Source organism: Pyxicephalus adspersus, chromosome 1, assembly GCF_032062135.1.
Source record: "Pyxicephalus adspersus chromosome 1, UCB_Pads_2.0, whole genome shotgun sequence".
In the NCBI taxonomy this organism is placed as follows: domain Eukaryota; kingdom Metazoa; phylum Chordata; class Amphibia; order Anura; family Pyxicephalidae; genus Pyxicephalus; species Pyxicephalus adspersus.
In genome coordinates, this window is record NC_092858.1 from 113,044,567 (window position 1) to 113,070,236 (window position 25,670).

The following is a 25,670-nucleotide window of genomic DNA, read 5'->3' on the forward strand; positions in this document are numbered from 1 at the left end:
AAAAAATTAAAATAATATACTCACCTGATACCCGATCCTGCGTGTGTTTCTGGCTGCAGCAGCGTCTCTCTTCTCTCCTCTGCCAGCATCGTGTCTTTTCCTGTTTGTAAAGCAGAGCGAAAGAAACCGGCACAGCGCCACCTGCTGTTGCATGTCCTAACTGCCGAACAGTGGAAAAAAAGCACAGTGATCAGAAGGGGAATTTGTAAGGGGAATTTGGGAATATGGTGTTTTTTTTCATTAAAAAAAGTATATAAGACCTACCCTGAAAATAAGACCTAGTGTGTTTTTGGAAGCCGAAAAAAATATAAGACAGTGTCTTATTTTCGGGGAAACACGGTACTTACAGATCAGGCATTTCGTCCTCTCTCTTCAGCAATCTCCCAGCTTTTCTCAAAAACCTCCTTTTGAAAGGTTGTGTGCAGCTGGTCCTTACGCTAAGGGCCTTATCTCCTCTATCTACCGTCTTCTCCATGTCAGCAAAGGAGGCCTCTGGTAAATTTGCTTATATGAGTACTTGGGAAACTGTTTTGGGCCGCACCCTTGATGGGGAGGAGTGGTCTGCCGTCTGGGGGGCAGTAAATAAAAGCTCCATTTGTACTCATTTTTAAAGAAAACTTATATAAGATTTTATTCCGGTGGTACCACACCCCAGACGTCCTCCATAGGCTGTTCCCAGAGGCTGATCCGACTTGTTGGCGCTGTAGGTCCCAAGGCGGGACGTTAGAACACATTTTTTGGTTTTGCCCTATTATACAAAGTTACTGGGATAAGGTTAACCAGCTATTGGGGAAGGTGACCAAATGCCGTTCCACTTTAGATCCTCTACATCACCTGCTGGGATTGCCCTTAACAAGTCCTACCAAGCTTATATCCAAGCTCACCACACATATCTTGGTAGCGGCCCGCACCCTGATTTCCACTAAGTGGAAGTCTGTCTCCCCTCCATCATTAGAAGAACTATACGCCCGCATTCAGGATGTTCGAATGATGGAATACCTTACTGCTCTGCTCAGGAACACTGTCACTAAATTTGAACAGGTCTGGGAGCCATGGGATGATTATTATGCTCAATTGCAGATGTGATGGTCTTATTTTGCTCCCCTCCTTTTGTTATATAGCAAATCGTCTCAGAAATCCCTTTTCCTTTTTTTTTCCTCCTTCCCCATCTTAGATGTTATGTCCTGTATACGGGAATTTACTGGTTTGTCATGTTTATTGCCGGAAACCACATTCCATCATTTGCACTCCACTATTGCTATTTCTTTTTGTAGCTTTTATGTATGTATATGTGTGTGTGTGTGTGTATATATATATATATATATATATATATATATATAATATATATACTTGTTTACTACTTTATGCCTTATGGTTTTGGTAATATGTTGCTAATGCTCCTGTATGCTGTGTTAACGTCCATGTTCTTTCTTCCTTCATTAACGTTTTGTTTTGTTTCCTTTGTTGTACTTGAAAAAACTTTTCAATAAAAATTCAGTTTAAAAAAAAAAAGAAATGTATCAAATTTTGGACATATTTTATTGAGTTATGTCTATGAATTCAAGCCCACAATGTAAAATAAATTTCCATGCAAAAAGTTACATTTTTTGCATGGAAATTTATTTTACATTGTAGGAAATACAGAGAGAATTAGAACGCTCGGCATTCACGTACCCATTCCTCTGCGATTCCTGATGACCTTGGTGCGTGCACCCGTTGATGGGGGTCGTGGCGGGAAATTCATATATTTTTTATTAGATTCAATACAAAGTCCTGTATCAAATCCAATACAAAAATAATAAAAAATATATTTATGTGGTTTTGTCTATAGGTAGGTGACGTTGGACTCGAAAATTTACCACACTAGGGAGGTGTTTTGGAAAAATATAGTACTATACAGTATACAGAATTATTGCATTTTTAGTATTTTCAGTATTTTTGATTTATTTATGCATTCTTGTTTTAGCTGATTTTTGTGTTTTTTTTTTATTTAATTTTAATTATAAATTAATTAATTTCTTACATGATTGTGTGCTTCAAACTTTATTATATTCAGAATATCTACTAGACCCTTGTTTAGACATATTTTGGTAAGTTACAGGTCTACAATATAAAAAAATTCATGAAAAACAGAAATCGCTTGATACAGAAATCCACACATCAGTGAAATGCCCAGGAGGTTAAAGCAGTTAAGCATTAAACACAAGTTTTAGACATTTCCACAAATTAGATATTCACCATCTTTATATGAGCTGTTATACATGAACAAACCAAAAAATTACTAAATAAAAAAGGCAGTATGACAAGTGTCATGTCATGTTTAAATCAAAATACAGCATCAGACTATAAAGTAAAAACACTTTAGGTTGGCTGAGCAGACTTTCTGCATTAACAGCTTAAAACCTAAAATGGTGCCCTCTTTCTTATATTAGGAGCCTTTATGCTCCTTGGCTGTGCTCCATTTCTCATATCAAATCCAACCCTTTTTTCAGCAGGCCCCAGTCATTTTGTCCTCCTTCTATGTTGTGCTCAATTCAGGGCTTCCATTACATTGCACACCCTTTGTGGATCACACCATAAAGCAAGATTGGAAAGATACCCCCCAGACCGAATGTTTGTTTGAATTTCTATCAAACCGCTGTAGGGTTGCCAGAGAAATGCAATTAATCAAATTAATTAATCTAAGAGCTGTTAAGAAGTTGCTGTGATTAAACCTCCCTGGTATTCCTGGCTCAGGGTTAATTTTCAGTACCAAAAGTGGTAACCCCAAGCCACACTTGGGGTAGAATTGTAAATGATATTGGAAAGCTTTCCTGATCCCCACGTGCCGGCGGCATCCTCCAGCGGTGCACACAGTGACCTCCAGTGATGCCTGACATCTGCGTCCCTGGCATGTAAAGGAAGGCATGGGACGTGTGAGCGTGCAGCTGGGGGGCTGGACCAGGAGAGAAATTTAAAATAATAAGAATTTTTAAATGTCCAATGTACCGCTTTGACAATTAAAAATACTTCTATAATCAGACCGCCAGGGAGGTTAAATATGAGCAGTAATTTGAAAACCGTTGAAGTTCAAATTGTTAAAGACATTTCCTCTTTTTGATATATTCACCTTCTTGTGAGTTAAATTTTCACATTTTATTGTATGTAGTTACAGTTTTCCAAATTTTTTTGAACATGTAATGTCAGGCATATTTTTCAGTTTGGTAAGGCTGGGTCTACATGGACGTTTTTAAAAACGCATGTAAACGTTTCTATTGCGGTTATATGTGTTTTTATGCATTTTTATTAGCATTCTAAAGCTTGCCTTTAAAATGCTGGAAAACGCCTGTGCTGCGTTTTTCGCATTTCCCTGTGTTTTAAACTAATTTGCATATTAAGTGTTCAAAAACGCGTGAAACTGCGGGAAAACGTCCCATTCAAATCAATGGAAGCGTTTACCCGTGTTTTCCCGTGTTTTTGGGCGTTTTCCAGCTTTAACCCACTGTTTTAATTTTTTAAACGTTGCAAGCAACGTTTAAGATAAAGCTCAAGAACCTGCCTCAAGGAAATGTCCTGGTGTAAATGAACCTATTGTAATGTATGGACAATAGTCTTATATTAACAGCCAACTAATGGGGTCTATACACTGTGTACGTTATTGGTACTACTTAATGTGTACGAATGTATTCTTAATGCCTAAAGCACCATATCAAAATCTGAATCAAATAAAGAATAAAATCTAGCAATGTTTTTTTTTTACCCATTATATAATTTTATGAGTAACAATACTCTTGGCACATTTGACTGCTCTCAAAGTCATTTAGTAAGCATGAGCTTCTGTTGGAACAGAGTTGTTTTAAAACCAGCAAGTGGCTTTGATTTGTCTTTTAGGCTGTTTACAACTCTATATATAGATGATAAATATTTATTTGTACTGTAATTATTGGATATGTGAAATTTGGATCCTGCTATATCTGCAGTACCACCTGCACAGTTCCCTAACTGATATGGGCTCCTCCTTACTATAAGTAGGTGTCTCTACTCTTAAGCTAGTGTTGGAGTGTTGGAGACAGACGGGAACATGCAAAAGATACTGGTGTGGGCAGGTAAGTTCTCTACAAAGAAAATAATTATTTTGGAGAAAATAATTGCTGTGAGCTATAGCATATTGTAATGAAAGATGTGCCCTGAACCCCAATAAAAAACTGAGCGAAATATAGAATCCTCCTGTCTTTCGCTAAAATTTTATGGATTTTTTTTAATATATATCAATTTTTCCATAGTAAAATCTCTGTACATTGCTTCAAATTTGGCTCATGTTGAAGTTGACAACATGCTTATTTTAATCCATCAGATCAACAACATTAAAAACCGAATTTTAGAAAAGTATTTTACCCCGCCATCTTCTTCCTTATTTTGGCTACATCATCCACTCTCGTACTGTGCAGGCATGAGGCCAGCTAGCATAGCCTGCTATAACTAGAAAAGAAAAAAAACTCTGCATGCGCAAGTTCAGCTCTTTTTTTTCAGTGCCTGAAAAGCCCCTTGGGCCCGCTTGGGCATGTGCAGAACCGGCAGCCTAAAGCCTTCTGGAAAATGTGACGCAGGATCCCTTTAATTTACACATTTTTATGATAGGTCCACTCTTAAACCTTTCGTGCAATATTGTTGACTACCAGTAAATGGTGCCATGTCACCATAACTTCACATTACTTAGTTATACAATCAACATGAGGACACTTGGTGTGGAGTGCAATTGGTGTGACCCAAGCCAAACCAAGTTTATTTTTCTAATTGCATTTTCTCATTTTATACTGGAATATATATAGTGTGTATTTAAGTACATTATTTATTGTATATTATGTATAGGTAGTCCGTTACCAGGTACATGATACATCTGGAAGTATGTTGAATATAAAGAGGCTAAAAGTTCTGCAAGACAGTAAAGAGAGGAACAGTATCATGCAGTTGTTTTCTTTTTTTTTTTCATTTTTGCTTTAAAGGTAAATCTGTCAACCATTACACACATTTGAGTGTAACTGAAGAGCAGATCAGAGGTGATATTTAGTGGTTAAGTTAAGGTCCAGTAAAACAGTGAAACTATTTTCTGAGATGCACAATGAAAAGGTCTTTTTTTATATTTTTTTTATATATATTTTTTAATTATTTTTATTGCTAACACAGACAAGAGCAAACATTGTTGTGATAATTCCTCTCAACTGCAGTTAAAGTGGACCTAAAGTCCATCAAATGGCTAAAGCTGAAATGTTTCCAATAATATAACTGATTTCACTAACTTCCCGCTGTCTTTCCCAGTAACATCTCCATATTGTCATTCTAGAGATTGAGTTTCGCCCATCTAGTGACATAGTTACATAGTATCAACCACTAGGGAAATAAATATATCCCAGATATAAAACCCTATAAGACATAGTTGAATCCAGAGGAAGGCAAACAAAACCCTGCTTTGATTCTATAAAACAATTGGATGTTCCCTGGATCAACAGTCTCTGTTATCTTTACCTAAATTCTTAATACCCAGTTATAGTCAGTGCTTCTAGAAAAGCATCCAACTTTTTCTTAAAGCAATCTATAGTAGTTGCTGAAACTACTTCCTGAGGGAGCCGATTTCACATTTTCACAGACCTCACTGTGAAGAATCCTTTCTCTATCATCTTTAACATCTTTTCCTCCAAACGCAAAGAGTGCCCTCTTGTTCTTTGTATTGATCTATTCTTGAAGTGAATATTTGGGTAGAGATGAACTCTATATGAACCATTTATACATTTATACAGGGTGATCATATCCCCCCTAAACATCTCTTCTCAAGTGATAATAGATTCAGTTCAACTAATCTCTCCTCATATCTGAGCTCCTCCATTCCATTTATTAGTTTAGTTGCCCTTCTCTGCACTCTTTCCAATTCCACAATATCCTTTTTGTGAACTGGTGTCCAAAACTGGACTGCATATTCCAGATGTGGTCTGACCAATGCTACATGTACAGGGGCAGGATTATGTCTCCATTTCTGCAGTCTTTTCCTCTTTTAATACAAGAATGTACAGTGGTACCTTGGCATAAGTCCTTAAATCATTCCAGATCCTTGGACCTATACCAAACAAATTTTCCCCATAAAAAAAAAGGAAAATGAATAATCCGTTTCCATGAAAAAAAAATCCTATAGTTATTGGCATATTATTCATTGATGGGGTTGTATAAAATAATTTAAACACTGCCTAATACTAAAGTATGTAAATACAAACGCAATTAGATGACATAAATGAAAATTTAACCTCACTTTACCTTGCTGAGAAGAGTCGAGAGCGTACTAGGATGGTGCTGAGAAGGGAGGAGGAGAAGATATTATGTAATTCACAGAGAGTTATAGCGTGGGTTGTTCACTGAATAGTAGGAACCGGTGTACTGATGCTCGTGGGCAGTCGTGGCTTTGTCTCGAGAGAGGTAAATAAGGGTAGCGCGCGGTGTTTTGACTCATTTTTACCCATACAAGTTCCAGCACAAAGGTTGTATACTAAGCAAAGGTTGTATACCAAGCAAAATTTTTTGTGTCCAAACAAGACTTATACCAAGTTGGACTTATTCCAAAGCAGACTTATACCAAGGTACCACTGTACTTTAATAGCTTTGGATATTGCAGCTTGGCATTGCATGCTGTTATTAGGTCTATGATCTACCATAACCCTTCGGATTCTTCTCTATTTCTGACTCCCCCAAATGTATTCCCCCTGGACAGTATGAAGCATGCATGATGTTAGCCCCCAAGTGCATAACTTTACATTTATCTATAATTGTCATTTGCCACCTGGCTGTCTAATCAAACAGTACATTCAGGTCCGCTTGTAGATTATAGATATCCTGTATAGATTTTATTCTATTACATAGTTTGGTGTCATCTGCAAAAACAGAAATGGTACATTTAACCCCAAACCCTATATCATTTATAAAGATGTTAAACAGTAAAGGTCCCAACACTGAACCCTGGGGTACGCCACTAATAAATTTAGACTATTCAGAGTATGAACCATTAATTACAACTCTCTGGATGCAGTCCCTAGGTCAGTTCTCTATCCATTTACAGATTCACTTTTCTAAACCTATTGACCCTAACTTGCATATTAACCATCTGTGGGATACTGTGTCAAATGCTTTAGCAAAGTCCAGGTACACCATATCAACTGCTATTCCACCGTCTACCTGTTTACTTACTTCCTCATAAAAAGAACGTTTGACAATTTGTTTGACAACTTCGGTCTTTCTTGAAACCATGCTGGCTATCACTTATAATATTATTTTTTAGTTTATTAAACTAGTATAATATTATACTATAAACTAGTATAATATTATACTAGTTTTCTAGTATAAATTAGAAATAATAGCTATGAAATAACTGAACTCAGCTCTTGGAGGACATATGGATGTAATCAATCGGGTCCTGGTGCATTGTCAACCTTATTTTGCCCAAGTGTTTCTCAATCATATTAATTTTGAGCCATTGTGACTCCAGCCGAGTTATCTCGAGATAAGCAGTGCAAATAAGCCCCACCCGGGTTTACTCCTATTGCTTACTTGTCAGCTGACTGCTCTCGGTATAAAAACTATAGTCTCATACTGCCCCCTAGTGACAAGTGGACATTAATACACATTACAGCAGTGGCCTTGTAAGCAGTATTCTTCATTGGCAGTTAAAAGGTTAAGGCCATGACATCGCTATTATGAATTTGGATTTGAGCTCTGCCAAGCCACCCCCACTTCTTGCAGCCTGTTACACCACTACCATTCATGGGATGGACTGCTGCATCCCTATTCATGTGCCACAAAAATAACACCAGTATTGCTATTAGTTGTACTGCACATATGCTGTCATCTGTAGAACAGTCCTGCTTTCCATAACACCTAAAGGTTTTGTGACTTGTCACCCTTCAGGCTAAGGCTATACATTGAAATTAGAAGCTTTAGCCAGATGAGCTTATCTCTCTGCCACTCTGCTCTTCCCTTCTATCCATATGTCTCTTTCGAACAACATCTTATTCTTTTGAAAAAATACTTTTTCAGTTCAGTTGCTTACACCAATTGCTTTAGAAGATGCACCTTATGATGTAACAGTGAATACAGAGGTGCATTATTTTTCTCTTTTATGTGTAACTAAAAATTAGATCTAATTTTGTTAAAAATATTGTAGATCTAGTAGTATATGAGGGGGTGGGAGAGTATTGAATGCTGTTGTTTATGACTGATACTTTAAATTATTCTCTGTTTTTTTTTTTCTTAAGGTTTGCTGGCTCTTTTGCAGCTAGGTAAGAGATTTTCCATGAATGCTAAATGGAAAAGCAATTTTATAGAAGATGGTGGTATATATACACAATTTGCATTTTGATATATGAAAAGGAAACACATGATATTCATTGTTTACATTTTATCCTAATAAGGTCTTGTTCACTTATTTACTACAAGTGGCCTGCAATCATTCTGCTAAATAAATCAATTTAGCTAATTTTTAGTTTTACTATTAGATCTTTTCATGTTCTTACCTCATCATCATGCTTTTTGTCTTGTGAGTACGGGAAATAACCAAATATGTTAACAATCACCTTGTAATTTAAATGTTTCAAATGTACCTTCACAGAATGGGATTAGAATAGGCACACAGTACTTCAAATATTAAGCAGTAGTAATGCCTGGATTCTCAAACTTTTATTTAAGTTTACTGACCCTCTCTTCACGCTCTATGTATGCAGGTCTAAAATCAATCACAAAAATCTCATATAATTTTCACCACATTAATCTAAACCTATGCTCTACCATTGTAGGCATTACTGTTATTGTGCAGAAATGTCTGTCTGTTGTATCTATCGAAAAACCCTGGGCAATGACATATGAATATAAACAATAACTGTCCGCAAGATGCCCTGACCAATGATGCAAAGAAAGATAATAAAAGTTACATAGGTACAAAAAAGACCATCAGGTTCAACCCCTAAAAAAAAAAACATACTACAAATCATATTCTAGCATATCCTAGATGAAACTCTAAATACATTAATTTGTTACGTTAATCCTCCTCCTTTAATTTGGAGGAAGGAGAAAAAACCCCTATAAAGCCAGGCTCAATTTGCTAAAACAGGAATAAAAATCCTGATCCCATGAGGCAATCAGATGTTCCCTGGATGAATAGTCTCTGCAGTCTTTACTAGGTGCCTCTTCTCAAGGGAGAACAGATTAGGTTCAGCTATTCTCTCCTCATAGCTTCTCCGTTTGTTTTTATTAGTTTAGTTCTCTTCTCTGCAATCTCTTCAGTTCCACAATATCTTTTTTTGTAAACTGGTGCCCAAACCTGCACTGCGTATTTAAGGTGATGTTGAAATAATGCTTGTACAGGGGTAGGATTATGTCTCAATCTCTATAGTCTACACCTCTTTTAGTACAGGAAACTACATTGTTAGCCTTAGATATTGCAAGCTTTTAATATTATGGTCTATGATCTACCACAACCCCCAAATCCTTTTTCATTTTTGACTCCCCAAAAAGCATAACCTTATTCCTAGCAATAATTTAATGTCATTTGCCTCTTGGCTGCTTATTTAACCCCCCTAGCGGTAATCCCGAGTGTGACTTGGGGTGGAAAAAACATGCAAAAAGCGGTAATCCCGAGTCACACTCGGGGTAATTTTGGGAGCCCCCCTTACCTCTGCACCGCGCTCCAGCGGCAATTGGACGATCCCGCTGTGATGCCGGGGTGCCTGTCCATCGGGGGGGCATGGCCGGGTGGAAAATTTAAAAGAGGATTACCAAGTAATCTGCTTTTAAATGCCGCCCGGATCCCGGCCATGCCGCTGCTCGCATCCGCAGTTAGATGCGATGCACCATGCAGGATTTCTGCATGGTGCATCACATCTAACTGCAGATGCGATCACCAACAGTAAATTCCCGGGGTGATGCCAGCAGTGATTTCCCGCTGGAATTTACTATAGCTGCCTGCATCACCCGGAAAATGTGACTCTCGCAGCCTCCGGGTGATGCGAGCAGCTTCGTTGGTGGTTGTAAGTGAGTGGAGTAAGCGGGGTGGGACATCCCCGCCGCATCACCCGGCAAGATGTGGTGGAGTGATGGATTCTGGGGGCGGGAAATTTAAAAGCAGATTACTACAGATTACTACTTTAAACTTTTTTTTTACAGTACAAAACACATAAAAACACACAAGTAAAGTATAAATACATATTTTAGTGCAAGCATCATTGCCCAGTGCCTTGATTTACATTTTGTCCACTATTAGCCCTGACCTTGATCTGACCTTTTGATGGCTTATAAATCACTTCCTGAATGTATCATTTCATCACTTTGCCTTTGACCTTGATTGTTCCTGACTGATTACTGGAGACCAAATGGCATTTAAAAGGCATATCGCCGGCGCAATCGCTGTTTTGGAGGAATTTGAAAGCAGTGATAGCGATTTGGCGTCCCTTGTGGAATCGAGCTATAGGGATTCACCAGGAAATTTGTCATCAGACAGCGAAAGTGAACTGAGTGACGATTCTGAACCGGAGGTCAATGCTGTGCGCACATGGTGATCCATTGACCTTGATGCGGACCAGGCATCACCGCCAAGATTTCCATTCACCGGGGGGAACCTGGGATAAAAACTGAGGCTGATTGTGATGACCACTGGCATACCTGAAGTTGTTTTTGACCGATGAAGTTATCGAACAAATTGTTGCGAAGACGAACAGGTAAGCCGCTCTTGTGTTTGCTAACTTTTTAAAATTTTTTGCTAATTTTTTTTCTTATACAAACATGTATGCTGCTTTGTGTTTGCTAACTTTTTTTTTAAAAAAATTATGCACAACATGTGTGCTGCTCTGTGCTAATTTTTTGAAATTTTTTTTATGCAAACATGTATGCTGTTCTGTGTTTGCTAACTTTTTGACATTTTTTTGCTATTTTCTTTTTTTTGTGCAAACATATATGCTGCTCTGTGTTTACTAACATATTTACTTGCAACCTTCATACTATAAAAGAACATATTATAAAATACCTTTTTTATTTTGTTTTATGCAGGTACGCTGGACAACAAGGTGCTCCACACCTGAGGTTTGCAAGAAGCAGAAAGTAGGTACCTGTGATCAAGGATGATATTTGGCTGTTTTTGGGCTTGGTGATCCTGCAGGGAGTACTGGGCAAACCCATGCAGAAGTGGTACTGCTCCAAGAATAAAATGATTGCCACTCCATTCTTTGGCACAGTCATGCCAGAATACCGCTTTTCCCTCATCATGAAGTACCTGCACTTCGCAAACAATGAAGAATTTAATGACACCATAATTTTAGAATTTGATGATACCCATCCTGTACCAAAACTGAAGAAAAATTGGGAAGTGTCTCAGATAATTCTACAAAATTTACAGCAAACCTTTGTGCCAGAAAGGGATGTCAGCATTGACGAAAGTCAAATGGCTAACAAGGGGAGGCTCAGCTGGGTGCAGTACATTGCATCAGAGGGCACGATTTGGCGTGAAAACATATATGCTGTGCAAATCCTCATCTGGCTACATTTGGAATACGGTACTGTACACTGGAAAAGGGACACAGTTCAACCCCAGATACAGCCATTATGGATTGGCAACATCTTCAGTGCTATCCCTCATTGAGCCATTGCTAGGTCAGGGCTATTGTGTCACAACTGACAATTTCTACACCTCTCCTGAGCTTCTCCATCACAGAACAGATGCCTATGGTACCGTTAGGGCTAACCGGCGCAACCTGCCATCATTGTTTGCAAAAGAGAAGCTGAAGACAGGAGAAATTGTTGCCTGGCAGAAAGGCAAGATGATGGCCCTGAGATGGCGTGACAAGAAAGATGTGTGCCTGATGAGTACTGTCCATGATGCCTCCACCGTTCTGGTACACACAAAACATGGAAAAGAAGTGATGAAGCCACAGGTGGTGATTGACTACAACAACACCATGGGAGCTGTCGACAGAGCTGACCAAGCCATGACATTCTATCCAGCGATGAGGAAACAGCAAAGGAAGTACTACAAGAAGATTTTCAGGCATCTAGTTGAGCAGTGCCTATGGAATGCCTACATTCTGTACAAAAAAATTGTCAGAGGCCTGTGAATCATTCAGACTTCATTTTGCAAGTTTCCGAATCCATAGTCAAGAACCACCAAACACCATCAGTGGCTGTGAATAGACCTGGACGTCGTGCTTCCACCGTTGTCTACCCAGAACGCCTGACCGGTCGTCACTTTATTAAATACATCCCACCAACCCAGAAAAAGGCGGCACCTGCAAGGATGTGCATGGTTTGCTGCTCAAAGACCGATGACAGAGGAAGGAAGAAACACAAAGAAACCAGGTTCTACTGTCCTGACTGTGATGTTGGACTTTGTGCAGCACTCTGCTTCAAAATCTACCATACCCGGGATTTCTACTAAAAATGTAAATATTTTATTTTTCTAAAATCTGCATTTAATTTATATTATTATTTATCAATAATATTGCACCCTTGTTTGGAAAATTTCAGTGGGAAATTTTTGATAAAATATTTTTTTTTAAATAAATTACATTGTTGCAGTCTATTATATAATTATTTTTTATAATTATGTAGTATATTATAATTTAGGATTTTAATATAATAAATAAATATAAATATTATTCCTGGGAGTTAATCCTTAGAATTATGGGCCCACAATATAAACAAGAATTTCTATGCCAAAAAAATAGGATCACTTTTTGCATTAAAAAACTGACAGAATTAGAATGCTAGGGGGGTTAAACAGTGCATCCAGGTCTGCTTATAGATTATAGACATCTGTAAAATGTAAACGTTTCTAACCCCCGCCCCCCGAAAAACAAAAAGACATTTAGGATAGATGGTACTATTGTAACATGAAGCATCTGGTTGGTTCACACCCTTGATTCTAATTCCTTTAGGGGTAAGCACCTAGTGGTGGGTAAGCACTTGGGGCTGTAGATAGTGAGGGTTCAAAATGAGCATTAGAGAAAAAAAAATACTTTAGCTACTATCTATCTATTTACTTGTCAAATGTACTCTACTTTTATGAGGAAGTAAGTAAACCTGTAGACAGTGGAGTTGCAGTTGATATAGTGTACTTGGACTGTGCTAAAGCATTTGACACTGTACCCCACAGACAGTTAATATACAAGTTAAGGTCAATAGGTTTAGAATAGACAATCTGTAAATGAATAGAGAACTGGCTTAAAGACTGCATCCAGAGAGTAGAGATTATTGTTTCATACTCTGCCTGGTCTGAGGTTATTAGTAGTGTACCCCAGGGTTCAGTGTTGGGACCTTTGCTGTTTAACATCTTTAAAAATGATAAAGAGTTTGGGATTAAAAGTACCATTTCTGTGTTTGCAGATGACGCCAAACTATGTCATGGAATAAAGTCCATACAGGATGTCTATAATCTACAAGCAGACCTGGATGTACTGTTTGATTGGGCAGCCAAGTGGCAAATTAGATTTAATATTGATAAATGTAAATAAATATGCACTTGGGAGCTAACAACAATCATGTATCATACTGCCTGGGGGAATACAATTGGGGGGAGTCAAAAATGGAGAAGGATCTAGGGGTTCTAATAGAGCATTAATAGCATTAAATGCCAAGCTGCAAAATCTAAAGCTAGCAAAGTGCTATTTAAAGAAGAATAGACTGCAGAGATGGAGACATGCCCCTGTACAAAGCATTGGTCAGACCACATCTGGAATATGCAGTCCAGTTTTGGGCACCAGTTCACTAAAAGGATTTTGTGGAATTAAAGGGAGTGCAGAGAAGGGCAACTAAACTAATAAAAAGAAGCTCAGGGAAGCTCAACTATGAGAGAGAATAACTAGAAAAGTGAGGTTTAAGGGGGATATGATTACCCTATATAGATATATAATATGTCCGTAAAGAGAACTCTCTTCCCAATTAATCACTTTAAGGTCAATACAAAAGACAAGAGAGTACTGTTTTTGTGTGGAGGAAAAGAAATTTAATCTCCGGATAAGGAAGGAATGCTGTAAGGTCTGTGAAAATGTGGAATAGGCTTCACCAGGAAGTAGTTTTAGCAAGTACTATAGATTGCTTTAAGAAAAAGCTGGATGGTTTTCGAGATGCACATAATTTAACTGGGTAATAAAGTTTTAAAGTAAAGATAACAGAGACTTTTGATTCAGGGAACATCCAATTGCCTCATGGAATCAGGAAGGATTTTTTCCCCCTGTTGGATCAAATTGAACCAGGGTTTTTTTTTGCCTTTCCTTGGATCAACTATGTCCATAGGGTTTTTATCTGGAATATGTTTATTTCCCTAGTGGTTGAACACATTCATTGTCATTTTGTGTGCAGGTTAATATACAGCTTTTGGTAACCACAGGGTTGAACATTCTTTTTAACTTTTTACATTTTGTTCATTCCAGGCTCTGCCTACAAGCTGGTCTGCTACTTTACCAACTGGTCTCAGTACCGCCCATCCCCAACTGCCTATTTTCCAAACAATGTGGACCCAAATCTCTGCACACACATCATCTATGCATTTGCTTCAATGGAAAATCACAAAATCATTCCATATGAAGTAAATGACGAGGAGCTATATCAGCAAGTCATTGCACTAAAGCAACAGTAAGTACTCATCTTTAGATAAATATTTGCAAAGGGACTTTTAGTTTCAGTAGAAAACACTACTTATTAGAGAGCTGTCTGTTCTCTCACTTATACATACCCTGTTAACAATGCCAGTTTAAGGCTGCTGTCATTTAAATCTCCAGAATTTAAATTCATCTTTCATCTAATGTATATTTACAGAAATCAAATGAAACTGAAATGTAAATTTAACCTACAGGTTAGAGGCAAAAACCAAGCTGTAAGATATTATTGTGTTTGGCTAATAAAAATAATTTAATATAATAACTGATACCTGCTGTGGTTGGAGAGTGGTGGAACCCCCATACCAATCACTGTACAAAACATTTTGCTTGCTGATGCCCCAAAGAAATTGGAGGTACTCACCAAAACAAAAAAACAAAATCTGTTTTTTAACATCCATACATACTCATATGAAGTTTTAATTTAAAGGAGAAATGCTCTCAAACTGGGTATAAAATGTATTATATTTCCTCAGAACAGAGAAATGCCAGCAATACTTTATTTCAATACAAAAATTAATATCACATATCTCAAAACATATATATCTCAGCATGTGTCTTCCTAAAAAATGCTACATGCTCTTTTTTGTTCTTTAATATGTGAATTGTGAGGTATCATTGGGCAACGTTCCATTTAATAAATTAAATAGGAAATTTTACCAGATCCCTAAATTAAATTTTCACTTTTTTATTCCTGGAAGAAGGACTGAAAAAACATGGAAAATTGTTGTCATACTTACCTGTAATTTTCCTTTCCTGTAAACTCCTCCTGACAACATGTAAAAATGGGTAATCTCCGCCCCTTGCTCACCACAGGACCACTTTACCAAAGCAATAAAAGTAACCTCCCTCTACTATACAGGTGTTCTGTAACAAGCTCGCGACAGGATAAGGGAGGGAAACATGTTGTCAGTAGGAGTTTACAGGAAAGAAAAATTACAGGTAAGTATGACAACAATTTTGCATATTCCTCACACCCCTCCTGACAGCATGTACAAATGGGATGTAGCAAGCAATAACATAAAGGGAGGGAAGAAAACAACAAACAACGCCACGGAAACAAACTTACTCTTTAGAAAGATCCACTTGTCAAATGGAAGCCCCAAGGTGGCTGAAGCTTCAACGTATACAGCTAAACGAATGTTGGAAGACTTCCAACTGGTTATTTACAGATCACTTGTATAGATACTTCTGTAAATTAAGTCTAAAAGGTTGCCCCTTCCCTAGTTGAATGTCTCTTGACTTGCAACGGAATCAAGTTCTCATGATGTAAACATACCACATGGTATTAAAAACCCTAGAATGCAAAATCTGTCACAGATACTGCTGTGTTCCATAAAGGACTGCTAGAGAGGCTGACTAGAACATCCACAACTATAAAATCATTGTTTCTCTGAAGGTAAATGGAGAAAATCTTCCTCATTTTCATGAGAACCTTCAGAAAATGAGGAATTACTTCTCAGTTGGAGTGATACACAGGATACACCTTAACCCCCCTAGCGGTAATCCCGAGTGTGACTCGGGGTGGATTCCACTTATAAAAAGCGGTAATCCTGAGTCACACTCGGGGTAACTTTAGAAGCCCCCATTACCTTTCCCCTGTGCTCCAGCGGTGATCTGATGATCATGCTGTGATGCCGGGGAGCTGGTCCATCGGGGGGCGTGGCCGGGCGGGAATTTAAAAGCAGATTACTGAGTACTCTGCTTTTAAATACCACCCGGGTCTCGGCCACACCGCTGCTCACATCAGCAGTGAGATGCGAAGCACAATACAGGACTTCTGCATTGTGCTTCACAACTAACTGCAGATATAAGCAGCAATAGTAAATTCTAGGTGATGCCAGCTGGCACCACTCCCGGAATTTGCTATTGCTGCTCGCATCTCCTGGAAGATGAGATGCACAATGCAGAAGGGCTGCATTGTGCTTTGCATCTCCCTGGAGATGCAGAGCAACAGCAGCAGCGTCTGGGTGAGGCAGGCGGGACATCCCCACTCGCATCACCCGGGAGGATGTGACATCTTCCGGGTGATGCGAGTGGTGATGTATTCGGGGGGTGTGGCCATGCGGGAAATTTAAAAGCAGATTACAATGTAATCTGCTTTTAAATGGTTTTTATAGTAAAAAACACCACACAACATGAAACAAAAATAGTACATTTTTAATTTTATATTTTATTTTAAATTACATTGTTGTCTATTATTTCATTATTTTTAAAATTATTATTTATAATTATGTAATAAATTATAATATAATAAATAAATATAATTATCATACCTGGGAGTCAATCCTAAGAATTACAGGCCCACAATATAAACAAAAATTTATATGCAAAAAATTAGGATCACTTTTTGCATCAAAAAACTGACAGAATTAGAATGCTAGGGGGGTTAAGCAAGACATTCAATTATAGATGCATATACATTCCTGGAAGATAGGTGCAATCTGACTCTTTCCCAAGAAGGTGCATAGTTCTGAAACCTTGCTTGACATAGTAAGTCAAGAATTTCATCCTCCAAGTCCATTTTCTTATTGAACAGACCTAGATTGGATGGAAGGGAAGCTCCCTGAGAACATGTAGGACCAGAGGCAAGTTCTTTGCTGAAAAGAATTACTTTACTGAAGGCTTCAATTTCACAACTGCTTTGAAGAACTGTACTGCAAAAGATGTTCCACCCACTGGAACATCTTTTTTGTGGGGGCTGATACTTGGACCTAAACAAGGTAACCCCAAGTTCCTCATTCGAAGCTGAATGCTGGTGATGGGTTAACCAAGAAAACCCTTGATTTCTGCTATACAAATAAAATCTTTCTCGATATTGTGGCATCTAGTTACAGATGTTTGTAAGCTTTGAGCATATCTGCCACCACCGAGAATAACCAGATGCTAGGAGCCTCTGCCTTCCAGCAAGTTGGCATTCAGTTCTGGACAGTCAGGGATAGAATGCTGCTAACAGCCATGGAAAAGTTAGTCCTAGGAAAAAAGAATACAAGCAGTAGGGAAAAAAATCAATTTCCTCGTGCCAAGGTCAAGGCCAGTCTTTGCTGGCACTTGGACATAACTGGAGATGCAAGCAGGTCTATCGACTTGAAAAACTGTGTCTTCCCAGAGGCCACTTGTGGTTGAAAAATGATCTGCTCATATGATCACCCAACAGATTTTAGGCTAGTGATTAGGGAGAAAGAAAAGCTGAAATGCTTTTTTGTCAATAAAAAACAAGAAACTTGACTGTGACTTGATGGAAATAGACAATCTTTGTTTCACTTTGTCTGGTAATAAAAAGGTAAAGGTAATGAAAATGAAAAATCTGACCTGCATAAATATAATAAAATAAAAATAATTCCTTTGCTGGCAGTGTCGAAACCTCAAACTCTTTTACAAGGTAACAGATAAATAGACGAAGGGAGGAAAGGGAGAGTTTCAAGGCAAAAAGGGGGGAGCAGACGTTGGTTTACTGATAAGAAGAGCAGTTTCAACATAATTCAATCATCTACAAAACATAACAAAACCACAAAAATAATTCATTTCAAGACTCGGCAAAATTCATCAGCTCCTTACATTTCCCTATTTTTATTCTTCAAAAAAGGATAACTACTTAGCCTCATACCTTTGTTCCTTTACATACAAATAGACAGCTTCAGGTACTTGGGCATACATAACTTGAGGAAGCTAAGTTATTCTCTGTAGTACTATCATCCAGTGGGGTATTTTACAGGGGTTACAAGTCATACGGTAACATAGATCTCTGGGTAATATTTATAGTATGTGTAATTATCATACATTTTTCTCCGGACTGGTACTTGTGGATCAAGAAGCATCATCCTGGCTCTGGATGGGCAGGTGCCTTTTTCACTCTTGAAGCGTGTATCCAGGTGGGTCCTCCACTGGTCAGCACGGCTGTTCTAGTGATGGCTTGCATGGTGACCGGAGGTCCAAAGGGTGGATCCAAGGATTTGTGCTTGTGCAGAGCTTTAACCAACACTACGTCTCCGGGCTTGAATTGGTGCATTGGTTGATCTGTAGGGAGAGGAAAAGAGAGAGATATCTCTGTAGTTGCTGTTCAATTTTTCAATTAATTTAGCTACATATTGATCCTGAACTTATGTAAGTCTCCGGGTAGTAAGATAAGGGGTTGTTTGGCTCAAGGGGTGGGGAATGGGCATCCCATTAAAATTTCAAAGGGGGATAGCTTATTACTGGATTGAGTGTCATTTTTATTTCTGCTAGCACGGCTGGTAGGTATTGGTCCAACTTATGAAATGTCCCTCCAGTTGCTTTTCTAAGTTTTTCTTTCAATGTCCTATTTATCCTTTCTACTACTCCAGCACTCTAGGGGTGATATGGGACGTGGAACTTCCATTCTATGTTCATCATTTTTTAAATCTCCTGCGTGACTTTAGAAGTGAATGGAGTGCCATTGTCTGAGCTTATTCCCACTGGGCATCCAAATCTGGGGATGATCTCCTTGCATAGTATCTTACCTACTGTCCTTGCATTTTCTTTCCTGACTACAAAAGCGTCTACCCATCTGCTGAATCTATCTGTAATCACTAACATTATCTGATATCCATTGGAAGCCTTTAGCATGTGTGTGAAGTCAATTTGTAACTCTTGAAATGGACCCTGTGGAGGTAACAAATGTTCATGTTGTCCTGTTTTCTTCCCTTGCACATTCTTTCTAGCACATGTTAAACAACGGGAAAGTATGGCCTGTGTGTGTTCCTTTAAATTTTGGTCACAAAATTGCTTGTTTATTTCTTGTGTTGTGGTTTTAATGCTTTTGTGTCCTATACCATGTGTTTGAAAAAAAATGATGGGTACTGTTATTTGGGGCAGCCCTACTATCACTCCTTTTGACGAGATTCTAAAGGTATCTAAGGTCAATCCTTCCTTTTCCCATAATTCAATAATAATTAATAATTAATAATAATAATAATTCCTTTGTGGTGGCGAAGGACTGTAATTGTTTTAGAAGTGTCTTGGTTTCAGTGGAAGCTTGGTTGGCCAGCAGAAGTGTATCGGGGGGGCTAGTGGTGGGTGTGGTAGACTTAGCAGTGGCTTTGGCATGAAAAAATGCTAGTCTGTTGCCCCTGGCATTGAGGGAATAGGAAGAAGTGAGTGCTTGAAGAAGCAGCGTGTTTTGAAGTGCTGAGTGCTGAATGGGTTTTTCATCAGCTGTGGTAAAACCTCTTCGCTGCCAAATGGCAAAATCAAGTACGACTTCAAATGCATAGTGGGAGTCAGTGAATATGTTTACAGCTTTTCCTTCCATAATTTCACAGGCTCTGGTGGGTGCTATCAATTCTGTGGCTTGGAAAGAGTTAACAGAGAGTGGGGCAGCTTCAAGGACTGTGCCTGGGAGCTGTACCATGGCATATCCAGCTAAATAATTTTTTCAGAGGGTCGCGAACAGGACCTATTTACAAAAACATTTTTTTTTGCTAGAGGAATGGGTGTTGTGAATAAGTCTGAACGTGGTGTTGATGTATTATGTATTTTAGTGATACATGAGAGTGACTCTGGCACTTCATCCTCCAGCCGTTTAAGACCTAAGAGGGCATTGAGCACAGGAACAGGACTGCTGGTACGTATGTAACACCTAATTCTGCAGTGGATGTTAGAATAAATTTATAACCAGACAACATTTGTGCTGGTATGTGTTGAGTGGTTAAATTCTTACCTAGTGTAGTACAGCATGGGATGTGTAAAGTATCGTCTCGTGACCCAAAGTTAGAAGTGAGACAGTTTCTACACCCATTGCACATGCCTTGCACAGTAACAAGCAGTGTCTTAGAGACATATGCTACAGGCCTCAATTTACCTTCATGCATCTGAGCAACCACAGCAGCCATGGTTTTACAATTCTCTCTTGCATACATCTGCATTCCCAATGCAGGGGCAGAGGTCAGGGATTCTTTTAACACCACATATGCTTTCATTTCATCAGACCATTGAATGTTGTTGGGGGCACTGGGGGTGGTACTGGGACGGAGCTGTGAGTCCCAATACGAGCAGTCAGGAGTTCACAAAAAACACAACAATGAACAGTATCCTTCTGACATGCCTCCTGCGAGGAGCTACACAACAATAGATCACATATTAAAGTGGAACCATACTGTGGCTGCCAGTTGGCAAGGACCTGCTGGAGGGAAATTGAGAAAACTGCGGGTGAGTCAACAAAATCCTGGAGCAAGCGACACCAGATGTACTGCTGTCCCATGAAAATGAAAGCCATAAGGGGCTGAGTCCCAGGCGATAATGGTATGAAGAAAAATGCATTGGCCAAATAAATAACACTGTAAAATTGGGTCTCGGGTGGTACTGCTGTAAGGATGGTATTAAGATCTGACATGACTGGTGTCAGGGGTGTAACAAGCTCATTGATGGCTCTGAGATCCTGTGTAAAATGGTATGAGCCATCTGGCTTTTTGACAGGATTTACTGGAGTATTGTAAGGAGAGCAGCTTTTCTTAAGTATGCCTTGCTGGCAGAAAGATTGAATCATGGGTGCTAAGGAGTCCTCCTTGTTTTTAGTTAAAGGATACTGCTTTTGGTATATTGGTGTTTGTGGTTTTGTTAGTGCGGTATATGGGGTACAGTCCAGGAATCCTACGTCTTATGGTCCAGTGGATGTGCTGTTGGGAACAGGAAAGGGCAGTTGAAAGGTTGTATTGACATTAATCCCTCCCTTTGGGTCAACAACCAGTGACATTCCTAGAGATCCCATCAGGTCCCTTCCTAACAGGTTACCTGGACAACTAGGTAATATCTTGAATGAGTGATGTGTACTGTATTCTTCATGTACTGTAAATATGAGAATATGAGGTGTGTGTCTAGTAGGGGTGATGACCAGGTGTAGATGGACCTGACCAGGATTGGAGGACAGAACAAAGTCGCTCCTGTGTCTACTAAGAAGTCTATCAGGAAATGTCCTACTTCCAATGTGATTATTGGGTTTTCATCAGCCAGGAAAGAGATTTGTAACATAGTGGTGGTGGAATCTTCCTGTGGGCATCCCTATGCTTGATGTGATTTGCCTCCCCATTCTATGGGGTACTTTGGGGCAGGATGGTTGTAATTGTGAGCCGAGTGTGGCTGCATTGGCGCGCTATGTGGTTGCTGTTGTACTGACTGCTGTTGGTGTGTGGGACAGTCTCTGGCCCAATGACCTTCCTGTCCACAGGCAAAACATGCTTGATTCCTTCTAACATTTCCATATCCTCTATTGTCATTCCTGTCCTGTCTACCTCCTTTGCCTCTACCTTTTCCTCTGTACCCTCCAGGTTTCCCTAAATAAGGGAGTCCCTGCACACGGGGCTTTGACGGTTTAGTTATTTCAAAACATCCTGCCGTGACTTTGACAATTGTCCCGTTATATCCTGCAGGGGTAATATGCTCCAATTATAGATAATCATTTTGGTAGTTTTAGCATGTTCCGGGTTTAATCCATCAATCAGTGACTGTGTAAAAAAACATTCAAATCTCCTCCTTATCCTAGACCTGCCTCTTCCTTCCACACTTTCCTAAACCTTCGAGCATATTCACTTACTGTTTCTCCTGCTTTCTGTTTGCACGCTAATGCTGTAGCCATTGATTTTCTATCTCCATGTATCCTAACAAATTCAATATGCACTTGATTCCACATAATTCAATATTGTTGCCTATTAATGAGAGGATAATACTTCAGTGGTCCCATCTGTAGATGGTATTTCTAGGGCTGTTTTTTTCCCAAAATCTACACCTCTGTAATCTGAATTTGCGTATCCTGTTACTCCGTTAATGATAAGTCTAATGTCTTGTACTGTAAGTTGCTGGCCTTGTACCATTCTTTAAATAATTAATAGTGGCTGCAGGTGTTTTACAGGGATTTGGGATTTTTAAAAAATGTCATTGAGGTCTTGTGTCCTCATTGGTTTAATAATCATTTGATCTCCCAATGTAATAAAAGGCTTTGTTACTAAGTTCACCTTGGATCGGGTATTGTCGGCTGGGCATGTCTGTGTCTGAGTTTTTGGGGTTAAGTACACAACAGCTGATGATGAGTAGCCGCTGCTGCTGGGTGATGTAGGACTAGTGGGTGGTGGTAATAGTATCTTTGACTGCTTGGTCTTTGTTTTGGTAAGAAGAGGAGGGGCTGAGGGGGAATCCTGTGTAACGGTTTGTTGCTACATGGACTGTATTAGACAGATATCGTGCTCGTAATCCTCATTCTCCTGTGTTCTCCTTTATGTTTCTGCTGTTAGTTGAGGATATAGGATGTATACGGGTGGGGAATAGAGGATGTGATTTGGGCAAAAGTTTTCTCTTTACGGGGGTAATTTTTCAAAGTATACCAGACTTCTCCGCAAGCCTTTATGTATTGCCGGTCCCATTCGGGAACCCGTGGATCTAATTTATATCCCCATCTGTCTCGATTACTGAGACACATTCCTAAAATACAACTAATATGGAATTTAGAGAGGTCAGTGGGAAGGGGTCAGGGCATTTCAAGTTTTCAGTGCCATTTTTCAAATGTAATGTAAAAGGGTCCTCCTGCTCTGCGGTTAACAAAATCAACAGGAGTTTCCCCTGGAATATTATAAGGAATATCCTCCTCACCCGGAGACATGGTTGTGGGTTTTCGTTTCTGTCTGATTTTAATGCGTTTTTTTACATGTTTTTTATGTGGATCTGGGAGCCGTTCCTCCTTTGTGGAATTCCCCTAACCTTGGGTATTCCCCAAAGTTGCAGTGTAAATTACAGTATAAATATCAGACGGTTGTACACAGTTATTTTTAGTTCAGTTGGTAGCTGCAGTGCTCGCTGACATCCTGTTCCAGGACCACTTACCAAAACACAGCTTAGGTCAGGTTACTGCTTGCCCGAGGCAACCACAGCAGTGAGGATTGACCCAACCTTACCCTGGCAACCAGATAAGTACACAAAATTATCTTATATACAATGTTTCTTACACTTCTAAATTATTGACACCAAAATTCTTATACTCTAGTCATTAAAGCAGAAGCCATCAATGTGCACAAATTCAATAAAAGATTTCCCAAATCTTCCTAACTAAGGACCCATGAGGGAGTCCACGCTGCCACAGTGATTAGGTTCATAAGATATCTACAGGGACACAGGGGAGGACAGAGGTAGAAAAAAAAATTTCCACTTACCTGATCCTGGTGCTTTTAAGGTAGGTAGATATCCCACTTCTGACACCAAATTGTTAAGGCGATCTCCTAAAATTATTAACTTCAAGACTCAGCAAAATTCCTCAGCTTCATACACCGGTGTCAATGTTAGCTGGATGGGAGGCACAGATTGCACATTGCTAGTCAGTGTGATAGTCAATGGGATAAATGCCTGCCTGCATTGCTGCCATTGGGAAGAATGTCACGTTTACAAATAGCCAAAACATTAACTGGTGTCAATGTTAGCTGACCTGAGGTGCCCATATTGCACATTGCTAGTCAGTTGGATAAATGTCTGGTAGCATGGGTACATTGCATTAAGGAAGCATTAGCACCCTTTGACACTGGCCTACATGGGAGACACATCCTTTGTTACACACCCTCTATTAGAGGCACTGTAGACTGAGCTGGAGAAAAGCATGCCCTGACTTCCTGGTATGCTTACTTGGAGGGCTTTTTATCCCACAACAGAAAGAATCCACATTGACTCTCTTTTTTTAGGTGGTGGCCATCTTCTAAATCCATACCTTACCTGTGCCGCAGTTTTCGTGCCAGTGAGGCGAGGTTAGGTAAGCCAGCAGCTAAAACAAGTAATAAGTTTTATGTGCCTAACAAATAAAACTTCCTATCTCACTTGCTACCTGTCAGCATAGCAGCTACAAATAAGAAAAAACAGAAAAAGTTTTTCAAAATGGCGCCCGCTGTAAGCAGGATGGGGATGGCCACCTAACAAAAGCTGCTACCCCTGCTGGAGTAGTTTGAAGATTAACAATGTTATGATAGCAATTGCACTTATTAACATCTAATGATTAATAAATGTACAAGTAACCAAGAAAAAACATCCAAGGTGATTCCCACAAATATCACAGGATAATAAACAGGTATGTATAACTATAGAACCTTGGTATAAAAAAACACCATAACAGGCAGAACAATAGTGCATTAAGCCATCTTGTATGTACAAAAACAACAAAATTCTACCAAAATATATGCATTGCCTATTATTTGAGGCCTAGACTGCACTTTCATGGAGCCATACAGCAGGTGACCCCAGAGATACAACTTAAAGCAAAGACATTCTTTCCTTCAAACTCATCTCTACTACTGCCATTTGCATGATGGCTGTGAGCTGAACTTTGCTGCATATGTGCAAGGCACTGAGCAAATGTTTAGAGAGCAAAAGACAATGGAAACAGGTAAGACAAAACTTCCTTGCTGCTCACCTACTCGCAACAAAGGGCTATTTAGATTTACCATCCGTGATAGGACTTCCCCTTGGAGAGGCTAAACCAGGTGGGGGGAGGTAGGGGAAACAAATGCTTAGTCCTGGAGCGAGGACAGAAAAAGAACACCTGTATAGGAGAGGAAGGTCACTTTTATTGCTTTGTTAAAGTGGTCCTGTGGAGAGCAAGTAGCAGAGATTACCCATTTGTACATGCTGTTAGGAGGAGTGTCAGGAAAGGAAAATTACAGGTAAGTATGACAACAATTTTCCATGTTTTTATGTACTTAGGTAACAGTGGAAATAAATATAATTTTTATCAACTTCCAAGACCACACTGACCCTTATACTTTTTCTTTGTGCAATACAGGAATCCTGATCTTCTGGTTTTGTTGGCCATTGGAGGATGGAATTTTGGAGTACAAAAGTAAGATATGCAGTAATGTAGAAAACTTACTTGAATACATATATTAAATAAATATGAATGTGTATCAGTGTTTAAATAATGTACCACAGACTCATTATACTCATTTACAAAAAACAGAGACTTTTAGGTACCAAAAATATACCTAATAAACTATTCATATTTATTTAAAGTAATCATTAAAGAATATATAGATATAT

At 39.1% G+C, this 25,670-nt stretch overlaps 1 protein-coding gene across 2 annotated transcripts in view; it reads left to right on the plus strand.

Annotated features, from left to right (window-relative positions):
- The first annotated feature begins 4,047 nt into the window (after positions 1–4,047).
- The window catches only part of LOC140339431 (acidic mammalian chitinase-like), a 49,238-nt gene continuing 27,615 nt past the window's right edge, over positions 4,048–25,670 (plus strand). Inside the window, exons 1-4 of one of the 2 annotated variants that reach the window (XM_072424143.1) lie at positions 4,048–4,085; positions 8,271–8,294; positions 14,427–14,628; positions 25,417–25,473. In XM_072424143.1, the coding sequence (XP_072280244.1) occupies positions 4,061–4,085; positions 8,271–8,294; positions 14,427–14,628; positions 25,417–25,473 (308 nt within the window). In that variant the 5' untranslated portion in view covers positions 4,048–4,060. Of the gene's footprint in view, positions 4,086–8,270; positions 8,295–14,426; positions 14,629–25,213; positions 25,298–25,416; positions 25,474–25,670 lie in introns of those variants that run through there. The other variant, XM_072424152.1, reaches the window with a different exon arrangement.